At 36.0% G+C, this 20,023-nt stretch overlaps 1 protein-coding gene across 1 annotated transcript; it reads left to right on the top strand.

The window, feature by feature from the left end:
* The first annotated feature begins 9,078 nt into the window (after positions 1–9,078).
* Positions 9,079–11,144, top strand: LOC121649260 (glial cell line-derived neurotrophic factor-like). Its single transcript, XM_041999941.1, has 2 exons — positions 9,079–9,691; positions 10,317–11,144. Exons 1-2 carry the CDS (start codon positions 9,463–9,465, stop codon positions 10,886–10,888), a joined length of 801 nt encoding a protein of 266 aa, XP_041855875.1. The 5' UTR covers positions 9,079–9,462; the 3' UTR covers positions 10,889–11,144.
* Positions 11,145–20,023: the final 8,879 nt, after the last annotated feature.

Genomic DNA, 20,023 nt, shown 5'->3' with positions numbered 1-20,023 from the left:
GGTTCAAAATAAATAAATAAGTAAATGAATAATAAGAAACAAAACCTGGCAAGAACCCTGGATAGATAGATGGATGATGGATTTTCATATATATATATAATTATTATAGTGCAATATAAAGAGCTATCAAAGAGAAATGCAGCATGGCATCAAACTCTAAGTTAGATATCACCAAGTAATGTAAAGAATTCCTTGCACATTTTCTGAAAGAAAAAGAAAATTGTTTCTTTGTCTGCAGCAAATCTCCTCCAACTTAGCAACTGTACACATTTCATTCAGCCACATCTTGAAGCATGGAGATGTGGGAGATTTCCAGTTTAATATTATAGTTTTTTTTGCCACCTTGCCTATTTTAAGAGGGTAACCAAATATTGCCAGTTTGTAATCTTAATTAATATTAGACCCAAGTTGTGTAGAAAACCAACTCATAGATATTTTCCGAATAACTTCTCAAAGTTGAACAATACTTGAAAAAATGTGATAAGGATCCCTCTGCACCACCACATCCATCATCCATCTTATAAGGAAATCTTATATTTCCTTTGTTTTATTTGGAATAATGTCTCCTATGCAGAGCTTTAAATAAAACCAGTCTATATGGAACTGGTAGAGAAACTGTACACCCTGGACAAAGCTTGCTCCATAGCTCTTGAAAGATCAGCTCTCTGGAACAACCCTCCCTGTGATGACCAGTGGTCATTTTTGTGGAAAAAGCATAGTTGTATTTATTTGTATTTTCAGTTTGGATGCAAAGAAAGAAAATCATAAAACATGATTGTTTGGTTTGTTGATACATTCATGCAAATATTGCTGGGCAAAACATTGTATTTGTAAATTACAAGAAAATGAGATTATTTCTGTTTTTAAGTTGAAAGTTTTAATGTGCAGTTTTTGGTAATCCTGCATTGGCTTTCTTTTTCAGGCCTATAATTTTCTTTCCATGAACAAGTTTAAGTACAGTCAAATATATTGAACCAAGTATGAAGATAGAACAATAATATGTGTACTGCTTTGCACAGCTTTTCATTGACCCACACAGCAATGCCAATGCCTTAATTTTGGACAACTTACTCTGCTTTTACATTATGGATTTGCATGAAAAATTAAATTTCTTACTTTTAGTCAGCCTTTATTCATACAGCGCCATATATAAAGCTTCTTGACCATGTATTTTGGGGCACATTGGATTAATTTGGTGCACATAATAACGCACAATGCGTCAGCAACACAGATATACGGTTGTTTCCCCCAACCTCTTCAATACATAAATAGTTTCATTCCGTTATATTTGCTTTAAACAATTCCAGTGAAAACACATGTGAAGTAAATTAAGACAAATGTTTTGTCTAAAGGAACACATTTTTTAATTTGTTTTTTTTTTGTTTGTTTGTTGTTGGTAGCAGTGGTGGAACAATCTTACACAAAGCACTTTGCTGCTGACCCACTTCAGTTTAATTTTCAGAGCTGGTCATGCATTTTTTAAGAGAAATATATGAAAGGGAGTGATTATTCAAGCTATTCAAATTAGTGCCAAATAATTTTAAAATCCCTTTATCACATTTTAATCCAGTACATCTCTCTCCACAGACATTTAGGACAATTAAGTCTTCAGGTGGAAATCTGGAATACATCTTCAGTGCAAACAATTAAAGGCACCTGCTCTCAAATATTTGCTTTAAGTCATTTGTTGAAATGGCACCTAACAACTTATATCACCTTTTCATCAAACACTCTTAGTGTGTACTGTAAAAGTAGAAGAAACACTGAACTATCCTGTTTTTATTGTACATGGCAGAATATATATTATGCTTCTATCCTTTTTATTTTTACTTTGAACACACTAATATACACTCATGGCAAAGTGTTGGACTGACCACTACTGGATAATTATGGTTCAGTTTTCTGCCAAAGGACACTTTGACATGTGGCGAGCAAACCCTGATATTAGTGAGACACAGCTGCCCAAAGCTATTCCATTACTTAAATGAGTGGGAGAAAGGGTCGACATTCACCCATTCAGAGTTGACACAGTGACCTTAAACACTTAATCAGCTAGGAAATGCTCAGCTCACAAGATTAGTGGTCAGACAATACATAAGAACATAAAAAAAATGACCATGTAACAGTTAAAAGACTTAACACAGTGTGGTTTCACATGCTTACATCAGTACATCAATTAACCTTTAATACAAAGTGTGCTGCATGATTCACACAGATGTAACTCGTGTTGTCATTACAATGACAAATGCCAAAAGCCAACAATATTACTGGGGCACTGAATGTTCAGTACAAAAGAAAAAAGAAACTCTTGAAGAACTAAAACTTGCAAATATAAAATCTGCCCTCAGCTTCAGTTTTAGTACAGAAATCTTTCACTTTGAGCAGGAAAAAGGAAAAGGCTACTTCATGCCTGATTATTAGGCAGGGCTACATAATAGTACAAATCACAATGTCAGTGTACCCAAAACATACTGCTGTAATCCAGTTTTACTCAGTTCTGATCTGAGAGTTGGCTCTTTTGCCATGTATTTGTTTGGAATTTTGTTAGTGCTTCGCATTGGCTTCATAAACTTGGGAGGAAAATGATGGTTAAATCCATCTTTTATCTGGGCTTGACCATTCTCTACATTTAGTATAATTACAATGCATTTCTTTAATGAGCTATCTTTCTGTTTCACTTGAAAATGACATGTAAAACAGTTAAAATCACAATAAATGTAACTAAGGAATAAAAGGAAAATCACATGAAAAGGACTTTTCTTAGACTCTGCAAGTTAGTTTTAATGATGTCTCCCTTGAAGACTGCAGTCAATTGAAGTGCTGACTATATTCAATAAAAGCTTAGCATTCCTTTTCTTTTCAGTAATGATATCTTTGTTTAGAGAATGCTGTCTCATAATGGAAGTAATAACAGATCTATAAATAATCCTGTCAATAAAATATAATATATCTAGTATCATCAGCATAAGTGTTTACCAGTATTTGCCAAAATTAAAAAAAAATACTGCAGTTTATGATCACAGGCCTCTTCTAAACAAGGAGGCAGGATTAAGTCTGACGGCAGTATTCACAACTGTAAAACTTCTGTTTTATTAACTTCTTTGGATCTCTGCATTGCGTTTCAGTTTCATTAACTGCATCATGTCTTGGTCATTTGGACAATACATAATCAGATTTTTCCAGTTTGTTTATTCATCAAAATCATCTCTTGACTAAGATATTCCACAGACAGCCAGAGGCCAGCAGAATGTCAGGTTGAAATGTTGTAATTGTTCACTTTAACCAGCTGTCAACAAATATGGATGTACTCTTATGTATCCTATCACCTTACACCTTGTATGTTGAGTTGTGACATAATATGGAGCTTAGATAAAGAATGAGGTTACTGGACTTTATTTTGTTATTCTCACCTGATTCTTACACGTTCTGGGACTTGAGTACCTTTTCTGGGATTTTTTTTCAGCGCATATATAACATGTTTGATCACAAAAGTACTGTGAAGCTGGGTTCCTAGTCTCTGAGGGCCAGGACTCAAGGACCAGGAAACCTCTAAAGCCTGAAGGTTTTAGAAGTTTCCCTGCTACAACACACCTGACTCAAATCAATGAGTAATTAGCAAACAGTCTTAATTAGGTGTGTTGCGACAGGAAAACTTCTAAAACCTCCAGGACCCTGAGAATCCCTGCTATATAACATTTAATGTCGACACTATTTTCAATGCTCTGCATTTATTTGGGGAAATACAATATATTACATAACTCAGGACTTTTGTGACCTCAGACACCTTTAGCAAGTTTTATTGTTTTTTTTCTTTTTGAAAATGTCCTACATTTACTTGCTCACTCAATATGGTATGTGTGTTTGAACCAGGAAAGTTTGTTGCTACATGATTAGAGTCCTTATTTTTCATGTTAAAATTTCAAGGTTTACATTTGAACATTACAGGGGTTTTTTGTTCTCTCCGTGTACTCTGGCTTCCTCCCACAGTCCAGACATGAATCTTAGATTAATTGGTCTCTTTAAATTCTCCCTAGGACTGAGTGTGAGTGGTTGTTTGTCTCTCTGTGTTGGCCCTGCGATAGACTGGTGGCATGTCCTGAGAGTACCCTGCCTCTGGCCTTGTAGCTGCGAGACAGGCTCCAGGCAACTCAAATGTTCCATCTGCTGGACAAATACTATAACACAGCAGAAAAAGACTAAACTAATGAAAGAATGAATGAATGAATGAATGAATGAATGAATGAATGAATGAATGAATGAATGAATGAATTCCCAAATAATTGGTCCACATCATTCCTTCCTTCGTGTTTTTACATAGTTTCAAATAAATAAATAAACCAAAAGATAAATTTGGTTTTTGTTGCCTCACCACATCTTGAAATGAAAGATAAAATAAAATAAAAATCAGAAGAGAATTTAAATAGAAAGTATGTATTTCACCAGCTGTCTGTGTGGCCGTTGATGAAAGCCTAGCTAAACAGTACCATCTAGTGGTAACATTTTAGTCTTGCATCGCAAATGGCCTAAAAAAATAATACACCTCTTGAGTCCTCTAATATAATATAATATAATATAATATTATATATATATATATATATATATATGCTCACCAGGATATATTAAATTTACACGTGAAAAAACAACATTTCATTATGCAGAAGCCTGAATTTGGAGAGATCAAAAGTAGACAACTAGTGAAGAAGCTGTCTCATCTGGAATATTTCCTCTTCAGTACATGAAAAAAGATGTGGAGTTCATTCCAAGTGGGATATTTTGCATTCTGTAATGATGATCACAGGATGTTGCCCATTGTGAAGAAAAGGCCCTTCACATAATCCAGTCAAGTAAAAAACACTCCGGGATTTAGACACACATATCATTATGCAAGTCTACAAAAGAGGTATCATCTTGAGATAAGAAATAGTGTCCACCACAAGTTTAAGAAACATCTGTCAAGAATAGAAAGACTACATTAGAATTTAAAAAAAAAAAAAACATACATCTTTTAAAGCCAGAGTAGTTTTCGAAGAATAAAACCAGCATATATACAGCATAATAATAACCCACAAATGCAGTCTAGGAGGTTTTTACATGCAGCTTTAGTGAAGGCCTGACAAAGCATCACAATGGAGGACTCCAGTCCCTGGTTATGTCCATGAGCTCCACATTTCAGGCAGCAACTGCCGGCACAGGTCTCATGATAAAGAATTAGAGATAAAGACTTTATTTGTGGTTAATCTGTCAATTACATCATTTCTACACATTAAAGAGTTATAATTCCTGAACCTTTTCACCAGTTAAAATATTAAAACCCTCAAACCTAAGAGTCAACACTTTAAGGTCTTATTTATCATTAGATGTAACTAAAATATGAAAAACAGTTCAAATAAAACAATTTTTGTCAGCATCCAGATATTTTCTAACTTAGATCTGCAGCCACTCGGTAAACAATAATGTCACAGTAACTCATGATCAACCTGGAGGCAAATAGTAGCTGGTTTATTTGCTTAAACACTGAAACTGTTACTGACCCTACATTAACATTTCAGGGTTAACTCCCTGTGGTTCAGCGCTATGAACGACATCTAGGACTCACAGCTCCTGTAGTGTGATCGCTCTCACCCTGAGGCTTTAGAAGCACCAGAGAGCACATGGTGTTCATTACTTTCTAAACACTCAGGGGATCACCAAAAAGGCTCTTTTTTTTTTTTTTTTTTTTTTTTTTTTTTTACTATTCGTTTAAATAAATTAATTCACCACCCCAGTCACCACCAAGGAAACTTTTTGCTTTTACATACACACAAATTCAGGGTCAATTCGGACTGAAAAAAGAAATCAGTGGTATTATATTTGACCTGCTGATGATATGCTGTTATTCTTCTTGTTCATCACTTTTCCAACTAAAGGTTAAGGTCCACATCCTGAATTAAAGACCTCCCTGATTCAAAATGGGTTTTGTTTGCTGTTACTTCTTAGCTGGATGTGACCTTCACATGCAAAATGATTCTCAGTGTCACGTAGAAGACTGTTTATGAATTCTTCTGATGGAACTGGAATGTCCCTCTGAGCTCACCTGAGAGTTTAAGGTATGACCTGGCCCTGCTTCAATTTGAACAACAGTAATGGTCTTCTGGTGATGTGGGAGGGAGCTTATATTCAGTATATTCAGTCCATTCAGTAGAACAAAACACATTATTTTTCAAGGTAAAATATTTTCCGTATCCTTGAAATACCTGGAGAGGATCATTAAATTCATTCAAAGTGAAGTGGGTTCCCTTTTCAGGCTGTCTTTTGAGATATTAAAGTGATCAGCTGTCTTTCAGCTAGTACTTTCTGTGGAACAAGTTGACCTGCTATCAACCTATTATAAAAAAATCAAGAGTAACAGTAATGTAAGTAGCTATGTGAGTATGCACTCATTGCTAAAGTCAGCACACTAACATGCTTACAATGAAACTACCATGCTAATGTTTAGCATTTTTTTTAGCATGCAAACATTTTCTATTATAAGTTCACAACAGAAGAAGCTGAGGCTTATAGAAACTGTGGTAAATTCTTACTTTGGTGGCTAGTGTAATGTTTATAGACCAGCCCAGGTGAGCAGTTTTAAACCGTTTAATAATAAGAAAGGGAAGTGGTAGTAAATCCTCTTAGATTAGCACATACACAGACTCCATGACACTGCAGTAGCATTGTATATGCCCTGGCCATGAAATTAGATGTATTTGAATCACCGCACATTATGTTGCAGCCTCACAGTTCTGCTTTCTTGGCTTTTGACTTGCTAATTTGCTAATTTCATTTTGAATTTTCATCATGCAATCATTACTGCAGATGTCTGATATTTGCCGACCTGTCTTGTATTATGTTAATCAAAAGAGAGGTCTGCTGGATCATTCTTATTATATGTAATGGGATGCAAGCCATCTAAAGTGGCATTTGATTGTTTTTGCATGCTCAGTCTTGTTCTATCTTAATGTCTTATTGGTGCAAGTTTTGCCCCAGTGTAACAATTCCTATGGACAACACTGGTATATTTACAGTGAAGCTGATATATGTGTATTGTCCCTGTATAAACAAATGACACTTCCAAAAAGACTATCTTCCTTATTTGAAAGAGGACTTTTGCTGTGCTTCTCCCAGCCACAAGCCATTCTGAGGTTGTGTTCTCATGTCAGCTGATAATTATGAGTGAAATGACCTACAATTAGCCTGTTACAATTGAGTCCAACTGAGCCCCTCAATGTCTGACAGATTTAATTGCAGATGGGCCCCCAAGTAGCTCCAATGTCTTACAAGAAGGGAAATGAACATCTGTTTGGTGTATTTACTGCTTGGCAAGGGTGTAATTTCTTGAGGATGAGATATTTCCACACAGTGAAGCTGGCAAGTCAGTGGAAAGGGAAGCCTCTTGTGAGTGTTAGCAAGCAAGAAAACCATTATTCTGTATGACGTGAAAGTTACAACACTGTCAGATAATCTGATTATTTTGTGTGTGTGCTCAGTGCAGTTGGGTAATTACAATACAATGTGGCCAATATTTTCACAGACTGACACAAACATGATTCATCAAGAAACACTACACCTCAAGGTTCTCCAAGATGTGTATGCATACAGTATACTGCACAAATGTCTTTTATTGTATTTCACATTGATATTTATGGGTAGTTGTAAACTTTATGGCCATCTTTAAACTGGATTGGTGAATATAGAATTGTTGTAAGTGGAAAACCTTTATGTGCATTAGTACAGTAATATATTTTATCCACTCTATGGCTCTAAAATAACAGAAAAAATAACAATGCGGACTCTGCCTACAGTCATCAGCAACAGAAAACAGTCAGATGTCTGTGCAGGGGCAATTTCTGTATGCAAAAGCACTTGCAACAAAACAAAAAAAAAAATGTTATTCTAGTCTTTTAGTACTTCTGATCCTGATTTGAAATAAGCTGAGTTTATTTGCTGTCTGAACTCTTTTATTTTGCTGCTTGCATTCTTGGTTCATTTTGTGTTAGTTCCTGGACCTTTATAAAGAAGGACTTTTAATCAAATTAATAAAATTGTGCAGTTTAAGCAGCGATAAATTTAATATTTATAGTAAAAAGGCTCAAAACATTACAGATGTCCAAGTGCGGTTAGTTTTATTGTTGAACGAGTGAAATAAACAACTTTTAACAACTCTTTTGGAGCATTTGCCATGAAGACAATTCTCAGCTCTGTTTAACTCATCTTTACTCTGCTTGCAGTCTTTTGAACAGTGTCACTTGCATGTATATTCTCTGCTCTGTTCCCTGACAGAAATGCTCAGACAGACACTAATCACTACAAAAATGGAATCTGTGTTTTTCACAAGCAATCACTGAGCTGGGGAGGAGGAAAATGTACAGATGTGCTCATGGTTCAATAAACTGTTTCTGGTTCTGATTTGAAAATACAAAAACAGTTTCATTAAAGCTCTCTCTCCTCAAATATGCAACTGTTATTTGTCAAGTAAAATATGAACATCTTTATACAATGCTTGCAGCTTGAGGTCTTGAAATGGGCTTTTTTTACTCAGTACAACAAATGACTTAATAAACAATCTTGTTAAAAATAAATCTAACAGAAAACAATTATCCGGTCCTAAATTAAAATCTTATTTGAATAACATTTAACTTTCTCCAGCTTTTTTTTAACTAAAACTTGTTTTGAGAATTGTGTTTGTGAATTTGATGTGGATTTTTCTTCAACAAGCTAAGAGTTAAATGGACTCAGCTTCAACTGGAAAACAGACTTATTCGAATCAGTATTGTTGTGTTTCAGTGACTGAAACATCCAGTATCAACCAAACCTAAAGGTTGGATGGAAGTACAAAATGGAAAGTCTTTTCTCTGGTTGCCAGCCATCTGAGTACTGAAATGCTATAAACATTGCTCCTCTATTCTCAAGCAGCAAGTCCTGATTCTGGCGTCCATCCCTCGGGGTAAAGGGAGGAGACAGGAAAAGGCAGAGGATGGACCGTCGGACGTCACCGTCTCATCACATTACTCTCTCCTCCCTTTGCAGCTCAGTCTGGAATGATGTTGAGTGTGATAGATTGAAGTTGCTGCCTTCTAAAATTGGAAGCGTGGCTACTTATGAAAACCACGAGAGAGTTGCTATTAACTGGGACTATTATTTGCGTTCAGAGTGATTATATTCGTTCATTTTGCAGACAACTTCAGAGGAAGGTTTAGACTTGGGTCGTGTGTTTTTGTCATGATTTCGCATGTCTTGGGGATTGCGTGAAGTTGCATTGTGCGCGTCAAATGGACTTGTGGGTGATTACTTGCAGTTTACGGTGCGCAGTCTGAAATGAGACGATCTTTTTTTTCAGTTGAAGGAAACAGCTGAACGTCCTCAGAATGCTGTTTATCTCTTTTGCCAGATGATGCCTGTTGATTGTGTATTGCGCCATGACCTTTAGTAGGACTGAAGTGGACAATGAAGTTATGGGATAGTCTGACCACTTGTTTGGTTCTGCTGAGCGCAGTACGCGCGGGCTCGCTGCTCCGGAGCCGACAGCAGTCCACGGCCACTAGGAGGAGAGAGCGCGCAGCGGAGAGTCCACTGGAGCCTCCACCGGTTCAGATACGCCTGTCTCTTTCCTCCCCGGGCATCAAACGTACAGAAACAGCAGACAGGGAGGATATACTGACTGGAGTTGACAAATGTAAGAGCTTGTGATTTCCGTGGAGTACAAAAAGAGATAGATAGATAGATAGATAGATAGATAGATAGATAGATAGATAGATAGATAGATAGATAGATAGATAGATAGATAGATAGATAGATGGATAGATAGATAGATAGAGTTAGTATCCAGAGGATATGAGTTTTCACCTAATAAGGTTTAGGGATCTTAACCATGTTGTTAAGTTTGGGCATTAAAGGTGACTCTTTGTTTTGGTTTAGTGGATTATTGTATTCAATTTCAATGCAATTTCTCTCTGGGATAAATAAATCATTTTTCATTTTTTAGTAATTTTATGTAATTTACTGTTTAAAAGCATCTAACACTATAGAAAGTAAATACACTGTGACTTAGCAACTGTTGAATAAATTACAAATTTATATTCTGTTTGGTCTTAAAGCTACACTGAGCTTTATGCAGCACATCCACAAAAACTGTCTAGTCAATATAAGGATAGGATCTAATCGTGAGCAGAATTAATCACTTTTAATAGACTTTATCTACTGAAAAAAATAAAATATATACCACTTTTGCACTTTCATGTAGCTGAAAAACACAACATGGCATATACTTATAAGAAAAATATTTTCTTAATGTGTTTCAGACACCATGGAGGAGCCCCTCCCAGATGACTTCGAAGATGTGATTGACTTCATCAAAGTAACCATCAGTAGAATACGTCGATCCTCCTCATCTGCTGTATTTTCATCTTCTTCTTCCTCCTCCCCCTCTCCACACAGACAAAACTTAAACAGCAGGACTCGACAGAGAAGGGAGAGGAAGACTGGTGCAAAGCTGGAAAATGGCAAAGGAGGAAGAAGAGGAGCTAGAGTTGGGGAGATGAAGAGGAAAAATAGAGGAGGAGGTGGCAATGGAAGAGGACAGGACTGTGTGCTCAAACAGATCCACCTAAACGTGTCAGATCTTGGTCTTGGTCACCGTTCCAGTGAGGAAATGATATTTAGATACTGCTCAGGACCCTGCAGAAAACCTGAAAGCAACTATGACAAAATTCTCTTTAACCTTGTTCACAACAAGAAACTTCCCTCCAAAGACTTATCCCTGCAGGCTTGTTGTCGGCCAGTAGCATTTGATGATGACCTCTCGTTTCTGGATGACAGCCTTGTTTACCACACTGTGAAGAAACACTCTGCCAGAAAGTGTGGCTGTGTATAAGGGGGAAACATTGGTGTAGTGTTATTTATTTATAGGTTTTAATGCTATGATTTGAATCCAAGGGGATAATTAAAGTGAGCAGGTGGCATCATTCCAGTTTTTAACCACAAAACTTCCTTATAATTTCTTTCCTCCCCCTCATCTCCAGAAAGAGATCAATGATTTATTTCAGAGTCAGAAACTTAGATTGCCAATGTGTTCACTATGATGACAAACTCAGCAAACTCAGAGACTCTGTCCACTGTATACAACTTATGATACATGGAAAATGTTATTCACATATGAACTGTATTTATGAAGTGTAAAATTGATTAACTTATTGATATTTATTTGACTTTTATAAATTGAATAAATGCTATTTATTGCTGTAAAGTAATATCATTCAGTGTGTGAAAGGTTTAATTGAAAAATGCATCACATCAGGATTTAATATGAAAGATACTTGCTGTTGCTTTGACAAAGTAGGGCGGGAATTTGATGTTTCTCAACACAGAGTGTTATGGCAGCATCATGAGCGGTTGTCAGGTTGCTTTAAGAAGAAAACTGCCCACAGATAGCTCTATTGTGCTTTTGGAACAAATGTTTCCTGGGACCTCCTGAGGGTAACTGGCTGCTGAGGAGTTCTCAAACAACAAAAACACCTTCTGGGTCCCTTTTTGTTTGCTTATTAGCATTGATGCTGCTAATAGAAATGCTGAGATGATATACTAATTGGTCAGCAGCTGGTTGACTTGGTCATTGTGTTGGTGGTTTACTAGATTAAAATAAAAGGTACAGTGAGGGTGAAGATGAAAGAAAAAAAATCTCTAAACCAATCGCACTTCTGAAGGTAAATTTTCTTATTTAAGTTTACATGTCCTTAATGAACTGTTAAACAAAAAAGAGAAAGCCCATGCAAAGTAACCAGCAGTCATGAGAATCATATAAAAGCACTTTTGGTCCAGCTGCATCTGTGTCAAATTTGCTTTATGACAGACTTACAAAGTAAAAACACCATCTTTGATTTTGCTTTTGGTACTCATGTATGATCTGTTGATCATCAGATGTCAAACAAAGGGATGGCATAAACTGATGAAAGAGCTCAGCATTGCCTCTTTGCATAGCATACAGGACAGAATAGGTGTTCATAAAAGCTTATATACTGTTTTTAGTGAAGCACTCTGAGGATTGTCTGAAATTGACAAACAATGTGTAAATGTTTCATGATTTTAGAGTTATCTCATGACTTTGTTTTCGTTTATCTGAGAGGTGAGTAAAGTTATATACAAAAGCATTTTGTTCTTAGACCTGATTAAATGTCTGAACATCACATTGGAAGAAATATTTACATATGAAAACAAAAATACAATCTAATTATTATATAACTAACATTTAATTGTCTGATTTAATAGTTGATAAATGCTTCCTATAAAGTGTTGAAAATGATTTAACACTCACAAATGACCTGAATAATGTGCTCGTTGTAGATGAGTTTAGAGATGAATGCAGCATCCAGTTATAAATTTACCATTATTGACCAACGTGTCAGAAAACCTTCTGAATTTTAATGCTGATTCAGACTCCTTCATATGAACCTTTTATTAGAAACAAAGTAATCAAGGTGATTTATCTTGTAAGTGAATGATTGAACAAAAATAGATTATTTAGACTGGTCTCTGTGAACAGTTTAGAGGAAACTTAAAAAACAGTTGTTGATGTTATCAAGTGACAAGAAGCATTAAACCCAGACTTTATAATTCATACCTAGAGTATAATACCTACAGCAAGGAATAAAAGGAGGTGAGACTGATTGTGAACAGTAAAAGAAATATAGATCAAAGGGCAGAGCAGGAAGATCTTATGGCATAAAGAATAAAACTGCTGAATGAATGATGAAGTTAAGAGTTGATGTTGGAAGAGAAAGGGAGGACAATGAGGAGACAGTATGGGTAAAAGGTGGGAAATATCCTGAGATGACAATGAGGACAAAGCTACAGGAACTGGAGAGTGTGAGAAGAGAAGCTGTGCCTTGGTTAAGTAATGTGTGTGGTCGATATGTGATCCACTCCTTCTCTCTCACATTTCACTCTGCAACCTGGCACAACTACAGAGCAAAACCTGGCTAAGAGAGGACTTTTATTCTTTTTTCTTCTTTTTTCATTTACTTATTTGTTATTTGTTCATTTTTTGTTTCATATCTTATCAATTCTACATCAGCATCTCCAGCGTCCTGTGATTCTGTGCGAGTCGTTTTACATAAAGAGAGGAGTTTGCTCGGAGCTGTGACTGATGCAGTCTGACAGTTGGCATTTCAGCAGCAAGTTTCTGATCTTGAGGCGTTAGCTACGAACTTCAGTAAAAACCTAATCATGCATATTGGTGATTTCCTAAAACAAATGAGACATTGGCTGAATTTGACTGCTTCTTTGCTTTTTGGTTTAAACTGGGGGTCATTGAACAGAAATAACTCCTTATCCTTTAACTCGTTGTTTTAGCTGTTTAAGCCACAGATGAACATGTTGCACTGCTAAATAAGGGTCCAAAAACATTATGTATGAATATTTCTAAAGAACATAACCACTTCATAAAAATATCTCTTTTGGGATATTTGGGCATTTTTAAAATATTTCTGACTAAAGTGCCAATTTACTGGTCCTAGATTAGAAAAGAGAAGTTACAGGAGTGTCAGCTACAGTTGCTGACAACAGAGTAAACTGACAGCCAAAAGATAAAGCCAATTTGAGATGAGTCTTTGGTTCTTTTGTTCATGGTGACAGATGAGCTTGTAATGAAGGATAATGTTCTCCTGAGGTGTAATACAACACAAGTGTTAGCAGTTAAGGGGGTGGTGCTTCAAACAGGTGCTAAATACAAGCAAAACCATACTTGTTGACACCTTGATGATATATTAAGAACGGTTGATGGTGTGTTCACTTAAATAAAAAAAAGTAATGAGAATGTTCATTTTCCCTTTGGTGCAGCTTTGCAAATAGACATTAAATGCATTTGTCTAAGTTTTCAGATGTGAAATTTACAATTGTGGCATTCTGCAAAGAAAAAGAAAATGTCCCTGCTGTGTTACAGCTATGATTGCACCAATGACAGAAGTGAGAGCAGCCTCCTTTACCATGAATAAAGTGTTGAAATTAGTAGCTGGCACTATAGAAAAAATGCCTTTGGAAAATCAATGTGGTAGACCCAACTTTTCTAATTCAACACCTAAAAAAAAAAAAAAGCAAACAAAGTAAGTTAATATTAATAAGTAAATAAGTAAGTTTATTTGGACGAACCAGGTTGTAACAAAAAAAAAAAAAAAACTTGATTAAATCTCCAAATGCTAACAAAGTCCACCAAAGGAGAAAATTCTTGTTCTGTAATGTAATGCTGTGTTAAGATGCAGTGCCCCTTTTACAAACCTCTGTGAGCCCTGCCTGTTTGTGACACTATTTCTTCATTATTTTCACACGGGCACTTAAAGTCCTGAAATGCTGAAATGTTCTAAAGAGAAAACAGAATTCATCCAGCCGCCTGGTAAAATAAGGTTCATATATCTCAGTGTTTGACGTTTTATTAAAACCACTGTGGATTAAAATAAATAAATAAATGAATAAAAATAAAAAGGAAGAAAGTGGTTTCAAATTAATTGAAACTCCTTGTAATGTACTGGTGTCAACAAGGTAGTTTTATTTAGTTGTATGAGTTCCTAAAACACATTTCAGCCATATTCAGAGTCAGTGTGGGAGTGGGAACACCAGAGACTCTTGTCTTTTAATTGGTCTATGATTAAAATCATAAATATCATGAAGCCTTTGGGATTTATATCTTAGAAATTACAATTAAACATAAGCTTTAAAACTATAATATAAACATGTCATATTGATCTTTATCAACTGCTAGCCTCACATGGATAATTTTCATTTCATTACAAAGGTCTAAGCGGTGAAAGACCTTATTAAGATTAAACAGAGAACAGTCATTTAGCAGAAAACCATGCAGCTTCAGTGTATCTCTGCCTCCAGGCTGGTGATGGTTTCAAAATTTACATTGTAAGAATTTTCCATGGTAGCTCAAATTATCATCAATTTGGACCAAATTAAATGAGCAGATGTTTACAAGAGGAAACAATTGTGGGCAGTAAGCCGGCGTGGGAAACGATACAAGTGATAACCTAAATGTAATGATCATTACGCCAAACATGATAAATCTACAAATACAAGAAGCTCTCTGTGCCAACCCTACAACATAGACTCTGTCAGTATGAGTCAGACTGCAAGACAAGACAATGCCAGAGACAACCACAGCGGGTAAAATCAGAGTCATCACAGATGAAAACATTTCAGACATATGACAAAAACAAAATATCAGTGCTGTCTCACTCTGCTTTTTAGATCAAAAGGAGATGTAGGATCTGACGTCTGACTGATAAAATGAGTCATCCAAGCAGAAATTCTCACTTCAATAAAGGATTTAGTGGCCTGTTCTACTTAAAAAACAGACAATAATAAAATACAGTAATATAATTTGTGTTTTTGTGATTGGCACCAGAAACAGGCCTCAGAGATCAGTGAGGTGGTTAAAGAAACAAAGCTCTGCCATCACTGACTTGGCTGAGGAAAAGGGGGATTACCATGGAGCTGAAAACCCCAGTGTACAGATTTGGCACTATCACCAAAGCTCCTGTCTGGACCACCAACCACAGACCCCCCAACTCATCATTATTATCATACACACACACACACACACAATGACACCAGTTATAAGTCATTGCCGTAGTGAATAGGCCCTGATTCAGTCAATGTCAAGTGAGAAGGAGGTGAGCAAGAGTCAGCACCATCTACTTTAATGTGCAGTGTGTGAAAAAAAAGCCCTGAAAATAGAAATCCTAAGAGGATGTTTTAAGCTTTGCATGGGTTGTAACTTTTTAGAGTACAGAAAAAAGCAGTAGCAGAAAGACATAGAAGTAAAAAGGAGCATCTGGGATATTTACACAGCCCATTAGTTAAGATGTGATAGCTTGATACTTTCTCAACTATTCCATCTGATTTAATCTGTAGTGTTGAGCTGAGTCACATGACTTTGGTAGTAATACTTCAAAACACGAGTTGTGGCAGGAGGAGTGAGTGTAACACTATCACCTGTGAGTTGTTGTGAGAGATGTGTGAGATGGTTAAAATATTCATGTGAAATGGGAGAATGTGCTCTGCAACGTTCTGTCATTGTCTCACATGTGAACTGCACCAGTGTGTGTGTTTTTATAGAAGCAAAAGTTAATTTCTATGTATGATAGCGGGAATCGTTTTCCAGTTTCAGTATGGTTTTATTTATTGTGTACAGTAAACAAATAATCTTTTTCTAAATTAAACAATACATATATGTGGAGGAAAGTCAAAAAGTCAGTAGCATAAGTGCCTAAAGACTTTCATCATTTAAGGTGATGTCTGAATCTTTTGAATGAATACCATCACCCAGAGGAGGCAAAGACGTACATTTAACTTTTTCTTTATTTATTTAATTTTATTTATTTATTTATTTTAAAGCAACCCTCTCAGGATGGAATATGTCCACGCCAATGTGACACACAACATCAAGCAAAGAGGCAGCTGCTGAGATGAATGATCCTGACTGACACCACTATACACACACAAGATGCCACATTTGACTTCCTTTTGGCGAGACTGTGAGTGAAACTTGTACGCTATAACATCTTTTTACAACATGGACATAATTCTTTTTTTTTCAACGCCATAGATCTCTCAAAAAAGAAAAAATTTAAATTATTAAAACATGTAATGGGTACATTGTTCATCTGTCTAAAGTATATACTATGAAGATTCAGGGGTAAAAATGATGAGATGGAATTCTAAGATTTAAAGCAGCTGTTGTGTAAAAGTGCATCTGTATGACATGTCTGTAACATATGCATGAATTTTAAAACATGTTTTTCCTAACCATGTATATTTCTTTGACCCTATATCATATTTGTTCAAGTCCTAACTCAAACATTCATTAATGACAGACACCGCATGCTTTAAAGGTTTCTCATACTTTTGACATACATAAACTAAATATGAATCTTCTTAAAACGCATGCTAGTACTCTAATCCCACTTTTTCATCAAGTTAATTTGTGTATCAGGCAGTCAAAATTTCCTGACACTTGGAAAACATCTCAAATTAATCCTTTGTTTAAAACAGATGATCCCACCAATGTTTCCAATTACCGTCCAATCTCTATTCTTCCAATGTTTCCAAATTACTTGGAAAAAGTATTAAACGATCAAATAATGGATCATCTGGAAGCTCATAACCTGCTCAATGACTGCCAGCATGGCTTTCAGCCTCTGCAGTCGACTGTGTCAGCTCTGCTGCTATTCACTGAACATAAAAATACTTCCCTCAATAAGGGCCATATTACAGGAGCTGTATACATAGATTTTATGTTACTGGTGACAGTCCATCACCAGTAACATTGCTGAGCCATTTGAGTGTTCACTGGGAGTTCCTCTGGACAGTATCTTGGGCTTCCTACTTTTCCTAATGTTTATTAATGACCTTCCCCATGTGCTCCGTCATTCTAACTCATTGTTGTGTGCAGATGACACTGTTATACTTGTATCTGGTCCAAATAATAACATAACCATAAGCCCAGTAAAGATCTGCAGTCCTTACATGGGTGGCTGCAAAATAATCATTTATTAATCAGTGTCAAAAAGACAGAATGCATGTATTTCCACTCAGCTTGGAGACAGCTTGTCCTTTCAAATCCTGCTTCTATTGCAAACAAAAAAACTCTCCACTGTAAATACATACAAGTGTCTGATGATCACAGTGGATTCTTATCTTACATACAGTGAGCATGTACAAAACCTTACTCAAAAAATGAACCATAAATTATTTGTGTATAGTAAAATCAGTTCACTCCTGTCTCTGTCAGTTTCTATGACATATGTGCATGCAATAATTCTCTTTACTGTATCATATTGTTTACCTGTTTGGACACTCACAACAAATGACCAGTGGCAAGACTCTATAACAGATTATATAAGATCCACCACAGGCCACCTGGCTGGACTCACCACTGTTCTGCTCTGTCACTGTGCAACGCACCAACCTTTCAGAACTTTGGGGACTAAATTGTATTTCCACCTGCTCAATATCTGCAGCGTTAGCTGCCTTATTGCCAAAACTTAACCCCAGATCTGACTATTTAACCAGATCAGTAACAAATGTACTACTGCCATTACCACTCTTTAGGACCTGCTATGATCAAAGATCTTTCTTTTATGTACTGACCAAAACCTGGAACAACATTCTGCATCACATCAGGACTATAACATCATCAGGACTGTTTAAAACCACTCACAACCATCATTTGGTGGATAGCTACCACTGTGACCACTGATATGCCGCCACAACATCCTTCAACTGCTGGTTTGTCCTTATATAAGGCTGTGTAAAAGTTCTGTCTTTGTATTGTGTTTCGTGTCTGTCTATGTTTCTGCAGAACAGGAACCTGCTGAAAATATTTTTTTGCTGAGCAAGCCTGATTGCTTTTAATCTTTTCCTGCATAAAATAAATAAATAAATATTTTTAAAAATTAGGGAAAATCAAGGACTTTAGTGTGAAACAATCCTGCACCCCTCAACCTCCTTCACGTGTCCACATTGGCAGTGTGTAATATGTGTCTGTTGTCACATGGCTGAACATTACAGGTAAATGACATCATTCAGCATCACCCGGCAGCTGAATGTTATCAAGTGGCAAGGACAAGGGTGGGTATTGAATGTAAACATCATTATGAGAGTTGCATCTCCATAGAGACTAAGGGAATTAAGTGTGGAAAATGTAGTCATAGTTTTTACACTGTGACTGTAAATACAAAGCATCTGGTGCGGAGGTTTAGACTAATGTAATTATTATAAGTTCTTTAATTAAATTTGCTTGTTTTTAAAAAGGTGTACTAAGTTTTTGTCATTAATAAGCATTCAAAGAACTTCTTTTTTTAAAAAAAACAAAAGAACAGAAAAAAATATGCTTAGTTTTTACCTTTATTTCACTATTGTTAAATGATCTTCTATATTTCAATTTTAAAGTAATCTACATATGAATTAGGGATCATTTCAAATCACGCAATAGCACATGCTGGTCCAAAAGAAGTGGTGGAAAACAGCACTAACATATCTTTACCTTCTTCTTTGGTCTTACTTTAGGAGATAAGGCTGTAAAATATTTGTTAGTTGCTTGTGGTGTTGATGCTTTTAAACCCAGTAATTGCAGACAGGCCATAGAATGTAACGTCTAATTCCAGTATGATGATGGCTGATTCTGTGTCACAGACTATGTCAAGGTGATCTCTGCAGTGCATTCAGATACCACTGAAATTTATTATGATAGGTAATTAGGTAAGTAATTACACATTTCTGTGTAAAAGTGGAAAAAGTCCTGTTGAAAAGGTTAGAACTGGCACAATCATGCTGTTGCAACTTTAGCAAGACATAATTGTGCATATAAATTCTGTTGTAAAACCAAGAAAGTAACAGCACAATCTCATGTGTCAAGTTTCTAAGTTTCCAAGAAAGTTGTTGTTAAGCATCTTATAATGGCTAATTATTTCTAAATCCATAATACCTTTTCATCTTATCTAGGCTCTGCATGTACTTTCTGCATGTACAATGTACTTTTCAACTATTCTTTTCTTTGCTCATTTGAAACATACTTTTATGAGCTTTTTTTGTACAAATCAGCTTGTTAAGGGTAGGTGGGGAATCTTTCTCAAAATTACTTCAACACATGGAGAGTGTGTTGATTGGATCACCAGTCTGCTGTACGAATTTAACCACTGCCACCTGTTGCATTTACCTGTGGACAACTGGCCAAATTACATACCCTTTTGTTAACAAAACGTAACAAAAAAGTTAAGTATCTATTAAAGTATCTAGTATCTATTAAAGGGCAAAAGAAAAGTATAAGATTCATCAGGATTTAGAGCAAAGTTGTAAAGTGATGCAAAATGTCAGAGAAAGAGTATGTATAAAAAATGTCACACTAGGCTCTTTTGGCCTGCAGGAGGACAGCACGCCATCCAGGAAAGCCAGTACAGAGAAGCCGGATGGCTCTGATGAAAGTTTGAGTTAATGTATAACTTACTAGTTTTAG

Source organism: Melanotaenia boesemani, chromosome 11, assembly GCF_017639745.1.
Source record: "Melanotaenia boesemani isolate fMelBoe1 chromosome 11, fMelBoe1.pri, whole genome shotgun sequence".
NCBI lineage: Eukaryota > Metazoa > Chordata > Actinopteri > Atheriniformes > Melanotaeniidae > Melanotaenia > Melanotaenia boesemani.
Note: the sequence above shows the minus strand (reverse complement) of the source record. Positions and strands in the feature narration are given on the sequence as shown.